The 17,524-nt window shown below is 42.9% G+C and overlaps 1 protein-coding gene across 1 annotated transcript in view; it reads left to right on the forward strand.

Moving 5' to 3' along the window:
- e4f1 (E4F transcription factor 1) overlaps positions 1–15,378 on the forward strand; it is a 43,068-nt gene extending 27,690 nt beyond the window's left edge. Inside the window, exons 11-15 of the mRNA XM_052021400.1 lie at positions 3,185–3,402; positions 4,849–5,047; positions 6,379–6,539; positions 6,798–6,854; positions 11,055–15,378. Of these exons, the coding sequence (XP_051877360.1) occupies positions 3,185–3,402; positions 4,849–5,047; positions 6,379–6,539; positions 6,798–6,854; positions 11,055–11,399 (980 nt within the window). The 3' untranslated portion in view covers positions 11,400–15,378. The remainder of the gene's footprint in view (positions 1–3,184; positions 3,403–4,848; positions 5,048–6,378; positions 6,540–6,797; positions 6,855–11,054) is intronic.
- Positions 15,379–17,524: the final 2,146 nt, after the last annotated feature.

The following is a 17,524-nucleotide window of genomic DNA, read 5'->3' on the forward strand; positions in this document are numbered from 1 at the left end:
GGAGAAGCAGTGGATGTTGTGTATTTGGATTTTCAAAAGGCCTTTGATAAGGTGCCACACAAGAGGCTGCTTAATAAGATGAGTGCCCATGGAATTACAGGAAAGATATTAGAATGGGTAGAGCATTGGCTGATAGGCAGAAAGCAAAGGGTGGGAATAAAGGGATCCTGTTCTGGTTGGCTGCCGGTTACTAGTGGTGCTCTGCAGGGGTCGGTGTTGGGGCTGCTTCTTTTTACACTGTATATCGATGATTTAGATTATGGAATAAATGGTTTTGTGGTTAAGTTTGCAGATGACACCAAGATAGGTGGAGGAGCAGGAAGTGTTGAAGAAACAAACGTTACAGAGTGACTTCGACAGTTTAGGAGAATGGGCAAAAAAATGGCAGATGAAATACAATGTTGAAAAATGTGCAGTTGTACACTTTGGAAGAAGAAATAAACAGGCAGATTATTATCTAGATGGGGAGAAAGTTCAAAATTCGGAAGGGCAAAGGGACTTGGGGGTCCTCGTGCAGGATACCCTAAAGGTTAACCTCTGGGTTGGGTCAGCGGTAAAGAAAGCAAATGCTATGTTTGTGTTCATTTCAAGAGGAATAGCGTATAAAAGTAAGGATGTGTTGATGAGGCTCTATGGTGCACTGGTGAGACCTCATTTGGAATACTGTGTGCAGTTTTGGGCCCATTATCTTAGAAAGGATGTACTGATGTTGGAGAGGGTTCAGAGAAGATTTACGAAGATGATTCCTGGAATGAAAGGGCTGACATACGAGGAGTGTTTGTTGGTTCTTGGACTGTATTCATTGGAGTACAGAAGAATGAGAGGGGACCTCATAGAAACATTTCGAATGTTGAAAGGACTGGACAGAGTAGATGTGGCTAAGTTGTTTCCCATGGTGGGTGAGTCCAGGACAAGAGGGCACAGTCTTAGAATTAGAGGGTACCCATTTAGAACAGAGATGCGGAGAAATTTCTTTAGCCAGAGGGTTGTGGATTTATGGAATTTGTTGCCACATACAGCTGTGAAGACCCGATCATTGGGGGTGTTTAAGGCGGAGATTGATAGGTATCTAATTAGTCAGGGTATCAAGGGATATGGGGAAAAGGCTGGAAATTGGGGCTAGATGGGAGAATAGTTTAGCTCATGGTGAAGTGGTGGAGCAGACTCGATGGGCCGAATGGCCTACTTCTGCTCCTTTGTCTTGTGATCTTGTGATCAGGCTAACAAGTCCAGAGTTCCAGAGAAATATAGCATGGTGATAAAAACAAAATTAGTTTTTCTAGCTCCCTGTCTCTGGGTTACTTCCCTTCCCAATGCTCCCACCCACCCCTACACTCAGTCCTACAAACCTCTATCTCTGTGCTTTTTCAGTCCTGCCTCTTGTTCATCTCTAATTATCCCACTTTTGAGAACCATGCCTTCAGCTGCCAAGCCCCTTGTCTCTGGAATAGCTTGACTGAACATCTCTTTTCCGCTCACCTTTTAAAGTCATCCTCAAAACCCACCTCACTGGCCAAGTCCTGTAATATCCTCGTGCTGCTTGCTACTTATTATCAAAATATGTTTAATTTATCACTCATTAGGATGTTTTACTACATGAAAAGTGCTATTTAAGTACAAAATATTACCAGAAAATGCCAGAAATACTCAGCAGGTCAGGCAGCATCTGTGGGGAGAAAAACAGAGTTGATGTTTCCTAATGCTCATTTTCATTGAGTTCTTATGGAAGGGTCTCAGACCTGAAACAGTAACTCATTTTCTCTTCCCACAGATGTAGAAAACAGTATGTCCAGCATTTTCTGGGTTAATTTTAGATTTCCAGTTTCTGCAGCTTTTCAGAACAAGAACGAGTTACCTAATAAAATTCCTCACAGCCAAGAATGAAATATGTTGTACTTTCTGTCCCACCACAGCTCTTATTCTGAGTTGCCTATCATCAAGCATTTACTTCACTGGATACCCACCATCTGATGAGCTTTATGAGATAAATACCTGGATCAGGCAAGTCTTGTGAGGAAACATTGGACAAGCTTAGCCTGTATCCAATAGAATTACAAAGAGTAAGGGGGACGATTGACATATACCGTATATGATCCTGGGGGATTTTGACAGGGTGGATACGAAGTGGATCTTTTCTCTTGTGAGAGAATCTAGAACTAGGGTCACTTGTAAAGTAAGGGGTCACCCACTGAAGCATAAGATGGGATGGCATTTTCTCTGAGAGTTGTACCTTTTGAAACCCAGTTTTTGATACTAATCATGTACTCCATTGGATCACCGTTCCACACCCCAGGTGCCTGATACTGAGCATTTATTGCACTGGGCCTTTCCGGAACTTGAGTTTTGAATAACAACATAAACCAGTGTCTTTACTATTGTTGTAGCTGCTTCCTTTAAAACCCTCCAGTGGAAGCCACTGGGTCCTGGGGACTTGTTTGCTTTCTGTCCCATTTGTTTTTCCAGTGCTTGGTCTGGCATGATAGGAATAGTTACAAGTTCTTCCATGCTGTTTGAAGCTAGCCCATCTGTTATCTTAGGATATTTGCAGTGTTCACCATGAGACTGATGCAAAGTTACTGGCTTAACTTATCTGCCATTTCCTTGTTTCCTGTTATTCTTCCATCCCACAATTACCCTAGCTATCCTCTTGCTGTTTGTTTTGATACTTCTTGCAAGTTTTCTCATAATTGATTATCTACCTAATGAACTTTTTTTTTAGTTCTTACTGCTGGTTCCTGAAAAATTCTCAGTCCTCCCTGGTCTACTAATAGCCCTTGCCACTCTGGTTTTTGATTTAACGTCAGAGCCCCAGTGCTTGGTACTGAGCACTTGCTGCATTTGGACCCTCCTTGTTTGATACAGAGTGTTTGCTGCATTGGTGCCCCAGGCTGGGCAGGGTTGCTGGTGGATCAGTGCAATGACCCTGCATAATATAGAATGAGTTATATGCCTTTCAGAATGGACCAGCATGTGTTCTGGGCATTTTTAATCTTGTGGTAAAAGGGCATGGTTTTCACTTAGACTTTATATAAGATTCAGATGTGCTTCTGAAGACGGGTCTCTGCTGTAACCACAATTATCAAGAATTGTTCTAGAGTGCAAGCTGTTGTCATTTATGCCTGTGTGGTGTGACCCTGATTTTGAGCAGAGATTGGTTGAGCCTGATGTGTGTAATACTTTTCAGGGTACAAGCCCCACAGGTGTGAGCTATGCGAGAAGGAATTCATGACAGCGTACATTCTGAAGAAGCACCTGGAGTCACATTACAATGAGAGGCGCTTCAAGTGCGGGGAATGCGGCAAGCTTTATAAGAGCATTGCCCACGTGAAGGAGCACATGAGGGCGCATTCAGATGACCGGCCATACCCATGTCCAATCTGTGGGAAAAAATACAAGACCAAGGTCAGAGAGAGTGCAATGGCAGGACAATCCCGGTACCATATTGTCTGTTTTAACCTGTTGTAAAGTATTTTAAAAGGCACTCTGTGAGCTTTGAAATATTGCCACTTCTGTGCTGCAGGAATCACGGCATGTAATTTGTATGCCGCTAGCTCCCACAACCAGCATAGTGGTCAGGATCAGCTTGAGCAGTGTTGAGTGGCGACTAAATTGGATCAGGCTGTGGAGAGATCTTTCCTGGTCTTTGAAATATTGCTGTTAAATATTGAAAGCACCCCACACCTGTTTCATAAGTTGGCACCTCTGAGAGCACCACACTCCCTCAGATGGTGTAAAGAAGATTACATTTCTTTGTAAGGGCGAGGTGAATGGACCAGCTGGCCTTCTCTGTACTGCTTCATACTCGTGGTGAATCATTTGATTAGCATTGTAAAGGCAGAATGTTAATATTTGTTGGAAATCTTTTGCAAGTTCACTGGTGTTTAATGAAGTCAGCAATAGAATAGATCTACCTTCCTGTACATCTGGTCATAGGTTGCCACTCCATGATTATGGCCCATTCTTACACTGATTTTGATCTGTCAGGCTGTAATTTCCAACTGCAAAGTTAGAGCTTTTGCCTCTTCTCCAGCAACAGCATTATGATTATTACTTTGTCTCTCTCAAACTCTGTTCATTTTAGCCATGACCCATTCGCCATTGAGTCGTAATCTTACAGCTCTGAGTTTTGACTGTTCTGATTTTAATACATATAACATAAAACAGTACAGTACAGGAACAGGTCTTTTGGCCCATGATGTTGTGCCAAACTAACTAAACTAGTAATTAAATGCCTAACTAAACTAATCCCTTCTGTCTACACAATGTCCATATCCCTCCATTCTCTGCACATTCATGTGCCTATCTAAGAGCCTCCTAAGTGCCTCTATAGCATTTGCCTCCACTACCACCCCAGGCAGCACATTCCAGGTACCCACCACTCTGTGTAAAGAAATAAAACTTGACCTGCACGTCTCCTTTGAACATACCCCTTCTCACCTTAAATGCATGCTGTCCAGTATGAGACATTTCGACCCTGGAAAAAGGTACCAGCTGTCTACTTTATCTATGCCTCTCATAATCTTATAGACTTATATCAGGTCTCCCCTCAGCTTCCGCCGCTCCAGAGAAAACAACCCAAGTTTGTCTAACTATTCCTCATAGCACATGCCCTCTAATCCAGGCAACATCCTGGTAAACCTCTTTTCACCCTCCTCAAAGCCTTCCTATAATGGGGCAACCAGAATTGCATGCAATACTCCAGATGCGGCTTAACCAGAGTTTTATAAAGCTGCAACATAACTTCCTGACTCTTAACCTTTATGTTTTTGTGCATTCAGAAGTAACTCTATGTGATTACAGTAAACTTCTTTACTATTTGATTTCTAATGGTCAGATGTGTGTTCCCAGAATGCACAGCAAGTTCACTTGAGGACACACTCGGAGAACAAGCCATTTGCATGTGACTATTGTACCCGAGCATTCCGAGAGAAGGGCTCCCTCATCCGACATGTGCGGCTCCACACCGGAGAGAAGCCGTTCACGTGCTGTAAATGTGGTCGAGGCTTTGCAGAACATGGTACTCTCAATCGACATTTACGAGCCAAAGGTGTGTGGGAACCTGGTGGGATTAGGCTTCAGTAACCCATATGTCGTATATGCTCACGGTCCATTGATCTTTAAGGTTATTTAATTGCTGCCACGATTTTCAATTCTACACTCCAGCATATTAGTAGGGCTTTTCAATAGCTCACAGCAAACTTAACAATATAAACCTATATTTGTATAATAACTTTAATGTAATAAAGTGTCCTGAGACACTTCACAAGAGTGTAACAGATAAAAATTGACAGAAGCAGATATTAGGACAAATGCTTGGTCAGTGAGGTTTAAGAATGTTGATGGTGGAGAGAGAGGTGGGAACTTTAAGGAGAGAATTCCAAAACTGAAAGCAAGACAGCTTAAGTTCTGTTTTTGCTTGTGAGCTGCTGAAATCCAACTATTTTGTTAAAAACTTAAGGGGATAAGAGACAGAGTTGGGATGAAAAGTGTGTACTCCATTTGGCAAGGTGTGACCTGCTGTACACAGTCCTTAGTTACAGAGCCATATACCTAAGACTGCTGATGACACGGGAATTAGGTGTCACAGTAACCAGCTTAGACAGCAACCGAATATTACTAGGGGAAAGCAAAGGGGCCAAAAACTGTTTGGGTAAAAGGTTATTGACCTGAACAGTTGTTTCTGTTTCTCTCTCCGCAGATGTGCTGCCTGATCTGCTGAGGATTCCCAGTATTTTCTGACCTCGTATTATAAGGGGGTAGTGACAGATTAAATAAATGGATTGGACTGTAGTATATAAATTCACCCTGGGAGGTGTGAAGCCAACCACTTTGGACTGAAAGAGAACTCTGTGTCTGCAAGGTGCTGTGAGGGTGCTTTAGTTGTACAAGCAAAGTACATAAATTCCAAAAAGCTACTGGATAATATAGATTCAGAATGCATAAACTGGGTTAATATGAAGGATTAAGATGTCCAAAGGATTTGATAAGTCATGGAGTTGTACAGCACAGAAACAGTGGCCCATCACATTCCATGCCATAAGTTAGAAAGACAGAAACTTTTCCCTGGGGGGAATACAGAATGAATGGGTGACACCTTTAAATTGGAGCTGGTGCTGGGGCATCTGAGTAGCACTTCAAGAACAGAATAATAGAAATGTGGAACACCGTTTCTCTCCCTCCAACAAAAAATATCTTGAAACTGGGAGTAGTCAGTTGTAAATTTCAATGCTGATATTGATAGGTTTTTGTTAAGACTTTGTTAAAAGTTATGAAATTGTTAAAATTGAAATCAGCGACTGAATGAACAAGTGGGGCTGAATGGCTTTTCCTAATCTTATGCAACCTGTCTGAAACTAATTGTTTTTCTTCTATTTGGAGGTGGTTGTCAAGTTGGATGTAAAGAACTGGATCAGGTAGAGGTGTCACCTGGTGGCCAGTCTGCTGATAGCGTTACTACAGCCATCATCACTGATGACCCTCATACAGTACTGGTGGAGTTCTCCTCAATGGTGGCTGACACACAGGAATATATTATTAAGGTACCTGTAACACTTGCAGCACCAAAAATCATGCAGTTGTATCACATTTCTGAAGGATGGTAACAGTGGTTGCTGATTGCTGTCCATGACATTGGTTGAGCATGACATTGCATGGTACTTCACATCCATATGATTTGTGCATGAGAGTATCGGTGATTTATGTTGTGGCTGTGTCAGTCGCTGTGTACATGTGAGTTGTGTGATCTCTTGTGATGCTACTGTGTTAAATGTGACATCTGTTTCTATTTGTATTGGCAGACTCCTGCTGAGGTGACAGAAAGCAATGATGTAGGCTCCCTAACCCAAGGCTCTAAGGTTGGTGGTTCATTTCTAATCTTGTAAATGACCTCTCTGCTCAGTTTCTGGGTATACACTAATCGTTGTCTGAGAGGAACTGAAATTGGCCAGTTTATATTGGAATATCTATACATAGATGCACAGGGTCCATAATAAAACAAGGGAACTGGAGATGATACATTTTGAAGGACAAGATACAGTGGAGATTCCTGTAAAATCTGAACATTTGAGTATATTAAAATAGTTAGAATAGACAGGAAAAATGTTTTGGTGAAGTAGTTGTACTTATTGAAGGTAACAATGGCTGCAGAAAAAGTGATAGCCTTATCAGTAAGACAGAAATATTTAGATTGCAATAAAAACATCGGTCATGGTATTATGAGAAGTCCACAAACTATCGAGCAGCAACACAGAGGCTGAGATAAAAATGCAAATCATAATCATACAGCAAATAAACAAGCCTCTTGGCCCACCGTGACTGCACTGACCATCAAGCACCCATTTACATTAATCTCACTTTTTCTCTAACTCCGTCTCTCTTGCCATTCCCCTGCTCCCCACCTACACTAGGACCAATTTACAGTGGGCAGTTAACCTACAGATTCAGTGCATCTTTGGCAGATAGGAGGAAACCAGAGTACCTGGGGAAATCCACACAGTCACAACAGGAACCTGTAAACCATCCAAGGTCAGGATAATTTCTGGAGCTGTGAGGAGCAATGCTTACCACAGTGCCACATGTTTAGAAAGTGAACCAAAGCAGAATAATAATAATGGGGGGGGGGGGGGGTGGGTTTACAGCTGCCCTGAGCTTAAATGGCCAGAAGAGATGATTAAAGCAGATAAGGGAATGGATTTCCTACATTACCCGAGAGACTACTTTATAATACTGCAAATAAGATGCCCAGTTAGGCAGCATTCAGTACTAGATGTAGCTGTTGGGTAAGAACCAGAACAGATCTAATGCAAAAGGCAGGAGACCTCTGAGCAATAGTGATCTAAATACAATGCAACATAGGAAGTTAGGATAATAATTGAAAAGGACATAAGCATGATAAACAGAGGTATTAGATTGGAGAAAAGCTCTTTTTTAGGGAAGTGGGGTTAAGGGTAAAACATGGAAAATAAAATGGACAACAATAGTCATGAGGTAGAATGTAACATTTAAAGTGGTGTGCAACAGAATCTGAGCAAAATGTATACCCTGCTTAAAAAAAACAAACTAAAGATTAAAATGCTACCATGCATTAAGACATAAGGATAAAGGAAGGCATACAATAGTGTATGTACAGTGTGATGAGGGAATATGAAGATTTAGACACCTAAAAAAGGAATTTGAATGGCAAGATTGTCAAGAAAATTAAATTATAAAGTAATGTAAATCCAAACTTATATATGCTTAATAACTCCTTAATTTGAGAATGGAGTCTGAGCAAGTTTGGGGAAACCATAGGCCAGTTTAGTATCAGTGTTAGGAAATTTAATGGAATTCCTACCAAAGGAGTACATAAAGTTTATAGAAATAAGATATACAATGAAGTCTGCATGGATTTTAAAAGGAAAAGTTTACTTGACCAACTCAAAATCCTTTGAAGAATAAAACACGTTGGCGTAATTTGTTGAGATTTCCAAAATGCCTTTGGATGCCATAAAATAAACTAATGAGTTCAGATAATGTTGAGTTGGGGACAGAAAACCATTGTAGGGGTATTCAGAGTAGAACGTGTAGTTCTAGAATTATTTGCAATTTATATCAATGATGTATATTTCTGAACCAAGAACAATCTATGCACGTAGCAAATTGGGAAGGGATAGTCAATGCCGAGGAGGGCTGCACAGATTACAAATGAAATTAAACATTAAGAATGGTAAATAATTAATACATGAAATTCAGCAATGAGGAATTTGTATTTTGGTGATTAAAAATGGGTAGATCACATACTACTGAGAAAGTTAGGATTTTAATAGGATGGAGGAAGAGACAGCTGGGGTACAGGTATAGAAATGAATAAAGGTAACAATGAATTTAAAAAACAACCAAATACCAGTATTTATTTTTGGAGGGGTAGATGTGAAAAGTAGAAAAGTTTGTATCAAATCTTGGACAGACTACATTTGGAGTACCACGTACACTTCCAGTGCCACATCAATAAAAGGTTATAAAGGGTACAAAATAAAAAATAGAAATGTGAGATTATCCCTATCAGGTTAGCCTTTTCTCTGGAAAAGTGGCTAAAAGTGACCCAATTCTGGTCTAGAAAATGATAAAAACTTTGATAAAGTAGGTATAGAAGGCTTTCATTTGAGGAAGACCAAAGTGGAAGGTAGCAATGTAAACTATCAAAGGGGGAATTCAGAAAAAAACCTCTTCAGCCAGAGAGTGGTGAAGATGTGGAACTTGGGATGATTGAGTTGAATAGTATGAATGCATTTCAGAAGGGGCCAAACAAACATGATATATGGAAGTGGAGGGTTATGCTAATAGATGAGGGAAAAATGGTAGGTAGTTCGAGTAGACCACAGAAACTGCCATGAACTGATTGGGTGAAATGAATAACTCTGTTATTGTGAACCTTGTAAGGAATTCAGCAAAAAAAGAAACAAAGCAGGAGATAGAAATCGGGAAAGTAGCAAATGAAATAAATAGAGGAAACAAAGGCCAATGGCAGATGGGGTCAAAGGATGGAAAAATGTTAAGAGGGCAAAATTAATGGTACTAAGTCTAAATCCAAATAGCATTCGTAGCAAAGTGGATCAGTTAATGGCATAAGTAGAAGTAAATGGGTATGATTTAATTGTGATAACAGAGATGTGGCTGTAGGATGACCACAGCTGGGAACTTGGATGTATAAGGCACACAGATAACTGAGGTTGGGTAGAACTATTGCTTAGGGAGAACAGTGGTGGGAACTGATCTTGGCTCAGCAGATCATAGTATAGAATTAGTATCAGTTTGAGTGCAGTTAAAAAGTGGCATGGCAGAAATAGGCCAGCAATAGCAGTTGTAATATTGGGCATTGCTAAAATTAGAAAATTTGAGGTGCATGTAATAGGGATAATATAGAAGTCATGGGGGACCTTAATCTACATATGGATTGGATAAGTCAAATGTGCAAGTGGAAGACAAAATTATGGAATATATACAAAATAGTTTTTGAGATCAATTTTTTAAATATTTATTTCTGGGATCTGGGTGTCACCAGTGAGGCCAGCATTTGTTGCCCATCCCTAATTGCCCTTGGGAAGATGGTGGTGAGCTGCCTGCAATCCTTCTGATGTAGGTATACCCTTGGGTGCCATTGGGCAAGGAATTCCCAGCGATGAAAGACTGGCGATATATTTCCCAGTCAGGATATTACATGAGTTGAAAGTTTGGGGGGGGGGGGGGCGGAGGTGCTTGCTTTACTCCACAAAAGTTTTTTTTAGATGGTTACAGATTGGGAAATGTTGATGTTAAAAGGGGTCCAGATGTCCTTGTACACAGTCACTGAAAACTTGCAAGTGAAGCAAGCAATTAGGAAGACAAATGTATATTGGCCTTATATTATGAGAGAATTTGAGCACAGGAGTGTATTATACAGGGCCTTGATGAGTCCGCAGCTGGAGTATTGTTTGCAGTTTTAACCTCCTTACCTGGAAAAAAGGATGTACTTGTTGTAGAGGGCATGCAATGAAAATTCAACAAACTGGTCCCTGGGGGATGGCAGGTTTGCCATAAAAGAGATTGAGCAGGCAAGGACTGTATTCTGTAGGGTTTAGAAGAATGAGAAATATTGATGTGAGAAATACTGCAGTTCACAAAATTCCTAGAGCCCCAGGGAGAATGCATGTTTCCCCTGGCTGAGGAGTCTGGCACTATGAGTCACATTCTCAGAGTAAGTGGTTGACCATATAGGACTGGGATAAGGAGAAATTCCTTCTCTGAGGGAGGTAAGTCTTTGGATTTCTTTACTTGTGTGGAGTCCAGTCATTAAGTTAGTTCCAAGTTGAGATTGATAAGTCTCAGGAATACTCAGAGAATTGAGGGATACAGGGAAAATGCAAAAAAATGGAGCAGAATAGAGTCAGAGATCAGCTGTGACCTTGATGAATTGCAGAGCAGGCTTGAAGGGCAGGATGGCCTACTCCTGCTCACCTTCTTATAATTCCATTGTCCCTCACAGCTAGGGCCTCTGTGGACAATGTTTCTGACATTTAACTGTTTTGAATTCCTTTTAGGTTGACAGCCAGATCATGAAAGTTGTGCAGCAAATTGTGAACCAGGCTAGCTCTGGCCATCAGATTATTGTCCAAAATGTTTCCATGGAAGAGAACACTGAGCAAGGCACAGATACAATCACCATCGCAACACCTGACAGCCTAACTGAGCAGGTTGCAATGACATTGGCCTCCACCATAGGGGAAGGAGCGGTTCTGGCAACAGAAGGCAGCCTGGAGGCCAGTCAGGACACTGTTACTGTGGTGACAGCTGACGATATCGAGATGTTGGAACATGCAGATGAATATGTGATAACTACTCAAGATGGAGAGGTGGAAATACAGACAGTGGTGGTGGGCGAATAATGGGTCTTCTGCTGAGTCTCGCTGTACCCTACTCAGGGAAAAGAAATAATTCACAGGGTAGATGCAAGAACCCATAAACAAGGACATGATGCCTGGTAGTCCACGCGGGAGCCAAGTGCTTGAGCTGCAGAGGGTTAATTTTTATTACTTAAGTGTTATATTTTTGGGCAAAAGGCCTTACTTCAGCACCTGAGTAGATCACAATGGATTGTGCCAAGATAACCAATTGCTTCAGGCTGTGGCTGCACAACATATATAGGGCTTGAATCCAGAGGAGTTGCTTATAGGTCCTGCTGCTGAGCAATGTTGACTGGTAAGAAGAGGTCATGTAAAGGTATGCTTGGCCAATGAACTGGATTAATGCTGGTTAATAGATGGGCTCCTCTTGTTTACTTTCAGTTCCAAGTTCTCCTTTTTGCTGCCTCATTCCCTTAATTTCTGTAAAAACCTTCCACGTGCCAAATTGGGTCCTGCTGTTCTATTAGACAGAGTTTTGGTTGCTCTGTGCAACACACTGAGCTGAGTTTAATGCACTGCTTTCTTCCCATGTAACATGGCTTCTCTAAAGAGTTATTCAGAGAATCCAATAATGCAGTAACAGTCTGAATCTGGGAGTGTGGCTCCATGCTGCAACTTAATGAGAAACTGACATTAATGATTTGCAGTAGGAAAACATTTCCAGTGAGAGTTGCATCCCAGATCCTAGCTTATCTGTTCTGCGCAAAGTGGCTGAAACTGATGATGGAAGAACAAAATTCCAAATGTAAGAAGTTTCTACTTAATATGATACAATCTTTTATGAAAGTATTGCTGACTTGCTCATTTGAAGACAACCCATGAAATGTCTGTACCTTTCTAATTTACTGGTTCTTTAGAGGCAGTGATACTGGGCATTTGCACCATTTTCTTGGGGGTGGGGGGGGTGGTGGGGATGCTGCATGTATTTGTATTGCAGGATTACTCACTAGTTCAGTAGATATCCTCAACCAGTGACCACCCTAAACTCTGTAAGGACCCTGCAGGTGACAAGTCTGTGATGTCTGGCCTCGTCTCTTAAAATGTTTTCTTTTCACTTTTGTGCCAAGAGATATGAAGGATAGCAAAGACACCCACAGGGAAAAAAACTGCCCAAAATCTTGGTTAAAATACTGGAACTCCATGTTGAGTACACCTTGCTGTCGTCTTTGTATATGATGTACATGCAGCAGACTGTATCACACAATAAGCTTATTTGCACTTTTCCAGGCTGTCAACCACTGACTTGTAATAAGACTCCAGCTGCCTATCTTGACTGTAAATAAAAAGCAGCTTTTTAAAAACTGATTTTTCAAAAATAAAAACACAGCATCTTTCTACCCCTGCTAACAAGCCAAATAAGTAATGTATTAATTGTTTGTCAGGAGTTGTTTCAGGAACATTTTTCACACAGGATATTGTGGAGGATTTTTAATGTGCTTTAGAAAGAACCATACCATAGAATCCTATCAGGCTCGTGAGGCAAGATCTTCCCTTCACAACGCTGTGCTGGCTGTCCCTAATCAGTCCATGTTTCTCCAAATGCTCATATATACTATCTCTTAGAATCCTTTCCAACAGCTTGGAAGGCTCACTGGTCTGTAATTCCCTGGACTATCCCTACTACCTTTTTTGAATAAGGGGACAATACGGCACAATACAGGCCCTTTGGCCCACCACGTTGTGCCGCCCTTCAAACCACACTTAAGACTTTCTAACCTCTTCCTCCTTCATATCCCTCTAACTTAAATTCCTCCATATGCTTATCTAACAATCTCTTGAACTTGTCCAATATATCAGCCTCCACCACCACCCCAGGCAGCGCATTCCATGCACCAACCACTCTCTGGGTGAAGAACCTCCCTCTGACATCACCCATGAACTTCCCACCCAATACCTTAAAGCCATGCCCTCTTGTTTTGAGCAATGGCGCCCTGGGAAAGAAGCGCTGGCTGTCCACTCTATCTATTCCTCTCAATATCTTGTATACCTCCATCATGTCTCCCCTCATCCTCCTCCTCTCCAATGAGAACAGTCCTAGCTCCTTTAGTCTCTCCTCATAATCCATACTCTCTAATCCTGGTAAATCTCCTCTGCGCCCTCTCCAATGCCTCCACATCCTTCCTATAATGAGGCGACCAGAACTGGACACAGTACTCCAAGTGTGGCCTAATCAGAGTTTTGTAAAGCTGCATCATCACTTCGCGGCTCTTAAACTCAATCCCCCGACTTATGAAAGCTAACATCCCATAAGCTTTCTTAACTACCCCATCCACCTGCGAGGCAACTTTCAGTGATCTGTGGATATGAACCCCCAGATCCCTCTGCTCCTCTATACTGCCCAGAATCCTGCTCTTTACCTTGTACTCTGCCTTGGATTTTGTCCTTCCAAAGTGTACCACCTCACACTTCTCCAGATTGAACTCCATCTGCCACTTGTCAGCCCAGCTCTGCATCCTATCAATGTCCCTCTGCAAGCTCCGACAGCCCTCCACACTATCCACAACACCACCAATCTTTGGGTCATCTGCAAACTTGCTAACCCACCCTTCCACCTCGTCACCTAAGTCATTAATAAATATCACAAAAAGTAGAGGTCCCAGAACCGATCACTGCGGGACACCACTAGTCACAGCCCTCCAATCCAAATGTACTTCCTCGACCACAACCCTCTGCTTTCTACAGGCAAGCCAATTTTGAATCCACACAGCCAAGCTTCCCCGGATCCCTTGGCCTCTGACCTTCTGAAGAAGCCTACCATGCGGAACCTTGTCAAATGCCTTACTAAAATCCATATAGACCACATCCACTGCACTATACCCTCATCAATCTTCCTGGTCACCTCCTCAAAGAACCTTATCAGGCTTGTGAAGCAAGATCTTCCCTTCACAAAGCTGTGCTGGCTGTTTCTAATCAGTCCATGTTTCTCCAAATGCTCATAGATCCTATCCCTTAGAATCCTTTCCAACAGCTTACCCACCACAGACGTGAGGCTCACTGGTCTGTAATTCCCTGGACTATCCCTACTACCTTTTTAAGGACCACATTCGCCACCCTCCAATCCTCCGGTACCATCCCCGTTGACAACGAGGACTCAAAGATCCTAACCAACGGTTCAGCAATCTCCTCCCTCGCCTCATGAAGCAGCCTGGGGAATATTCTGTCAGGGCCCGGGGACTTATCTGTCCTAACATTTTCTAACAGCTCCAACACATTCTCTTGATATCTACATACTCTAGAACATTAACCTTACCAACACTGTCCTCAGCATCATCAAGACCCATCTCCTTGGTGAATTCTGAAGAGAAGTATTCATTGAGAACCTCACCCACTTCCACAGCTTCCAGGCACATCCTCCCACCTTTGTCTTTAATTGGACCTACCTTAACTCTAGCCATCCTTCTGCTCTTTACGTACGAGAAAAAAGCCTTCGGATTCTCCTTAACCCTACTCACCAAAGCCTTTTCCTGTCCCCTTCTTGCTCTCCTCAGCCCCTTCTTAAGTTCCTTCCTTGCTACTCGATATTCCTCACGAGCCCTGTCCGATCCTTATGTATGCTGCCCTCTTCTTCCTAACTAGTTGTTCCACCTCTCTCGTCACCCACAGTTCCTTCACCCTGCCATTCCTTCTCTGCCTCACCGGGACAAATTTATCCCTAACATCCTGCAAAAGATCCCTGAACATCGACCACATCTCCACAGTACATTTCCCTTCAAAAATGTCACCCCAATTTACACTCCCAAGTTCTCACCTTATAGCCTCATAATTTGCCTTCCCCCAATTAAATATCTTCCCGTCCTCTTTGCTCCTATCCCTGTCCATGACAATCCTAAAGGTTATGGAGCAATGGTCACTGTCCCCCAAATGCTCACCCACCAATAGATCTGTCACCTGACCCGGTTCATTACCTAAAACTAGATCTAATATGGTATTCCCTCTAGTCTGCCTGTTACATACTGTGTCAGGAATCCATCCTGGGACACACTTAACAAACTGCGCCCCGTCTAAACCTTTGGCACTAAGCAGGTGCCAACCAATATTTGGATAGTTGGAAGTCTCCCATTATAATAACCCTGTTATTTTCACATCTCTCCAGAAACTGCCTCCCAAATCTGCTCCTCAGTATCCCCACTGCTACCGGGGGGCCTATAGAATACTCCCAGGAGGGTAACTGTTCCTTTCTTATTCCTAACGTCCACCCAATATGACTCTAGAGAGGATCCTTCTACATTATCCGCCCTTTCTGCAGCTGTAACAGTGTCCCTGACTAGTACCCGCCAACCCTCCTCCTCTTCTCCTCCCCCCTCCCTAATCCTTTCAAAACACAGAAAACTAGGAATATTCAATATCCATTCCTGCCCTGATGTCAGCCATGTCTCTGTAATAGCCACGATATCATAGTCCCATGTACTTATCCAAGCCCTCAGTTCATCTCCCTTATTCCTGTTTCTCGCATTCAAGTACATGCACTTCAGCCCATCCACCTTACTACTTTTATAGCCTGTACTCTGTTTCTCCTTCCTCAAAGCCTCTCTACCTGTCAGATCTGACTTTTCCCCATCCCCTTCTTCCTCTGACCTACTCCTCCAGTTCCCATCCCCCTCGCAATCTAGTTTAAATCCTCCCGAACCACCCTAGCAAACCTGGCCGCAAGGATATTGGCCCCCCCCCCCCACTCAAGTTCGGGTGCAACCCGTCCTCTCTGAACAGGTCCCACCTTCCCCTGAAGAGATCCCAATGATCCAAAAATCTAAAACCCTCCCTCCTGCACCAACTTCTCAGCCACACATTTATCTGCCATCTCCTATTTCTACCTTCACTATCGCGTGGCACTGGCAGCAATCCTGAGATTGCTACCCTCGAGGTCCTGTCCTTCAGCCTTCTGCCTAGCTCGCTAAACTCGCTTTTCAGGACCTCATCCCTCTTCCCACCTATATCGTTGGTACCAACATGAACCATGACTTCTGGCTGTTCTCCCTCCCGCTCTAGAATCCTATGGACCTGATCAGTGACATCCCGGACCCTGGCACCTGGGAGGCAACAAAGCATCTGGGATTCATGCTCTCTGCCACACAACCTCCTATCTGTTTCCCTGACTATTGATTCCCCTGTCACTATTGCCTTCCTCTTCTCCTCCCTTCCCTTCTGAACAGCAGGACTGGTCCCAGTGCCACAGAGCTGGCTACTGCTGCTAGGCCCCGGCAGGTCATCTTCCTCAACAGTCTCCAAAGCGGAAAACCTGTTACTGAGGGGAACAGCCTCCGGGGTCCTCTGCTCTATCTGCCTGTTTGTTTTCTTTTTCCTTTTCCCTCCCCTGACAGTCACCCTTCTATCTACTTCCTGGACTGCCGAATTACCTGTTTTAAGGGGGTTGACCGTCTCCTTAAGTACAGTATCCACAAAACTCCTCCCCCCTCCCTGATGCTGCGCAGTGTTTGAAGCTGTAACTCCAGCTCATCGATTTTGAGCCTAAGTTCCTCCAGCCTCCAGCATTTACTGCAGATGTGGCCATCGTGGACCGCAGCAAGGTCCATGATTTCCCACATTAAGCAGCTGCAGCGTACCACCATGTCCTCCATCTGAACTAATTCCTTTTTCTTCCCCCCCCTAGTTTTCCCTACTTAAATATTTATCACAGATAACAGGTAAACTTTACCTCTACCTACCTACCAGCTACTCACCTGCCTTGCCCCTTTACGCCGAAGCCTCTTAAGCCAAAGCCCGACCACTCTGCTCCCACTCACTCAGCTGCCCGCTCCGAGGCTGCCGGCTGGATATGATGGTTTGCTTTTTAAACTGCCCGCGCTGCACCTGCGCAGTCCAGCCCCCACTCTTCCCGACTAAAACTTATAGAAACACTTAAAAAAGAACCTTATAAAAATCTAACCCTAATAATCACAACCCTATTAAAAACTAACCCTTATAATTAAAACCCTATTAAAAAAATAAAAAAAACTTCCGAAGCGAAACCCACGAAGCAGGTATACACACAGATAAGCAGCCTTAAGAATGACAGAAATGATCAGATTGCAACAAAAGCAAATTGCATGTGACATCAGCATGATATAAGGTATGTGTCTCATCAGAGCTTAGCTGCCAAGCTCTACAAA

The sequence above is a fragment of the Pristis pectinata genome, chromosome 8, assembly GCF_009764475.1.
Source record: "Pristis pectinata isolate sPriPec2 chromosome 8, sPriPec2.1.pri, whole genome shotgun sequence".
In the NCBI taxonomy this organism is placed as follows: domain Eukaryota; kingdom Metazoa; phylum Chordata; class Chondrichthyes; order Rhinopristiformes; family Pristidae; genus Pristis; species Pristis pectinata.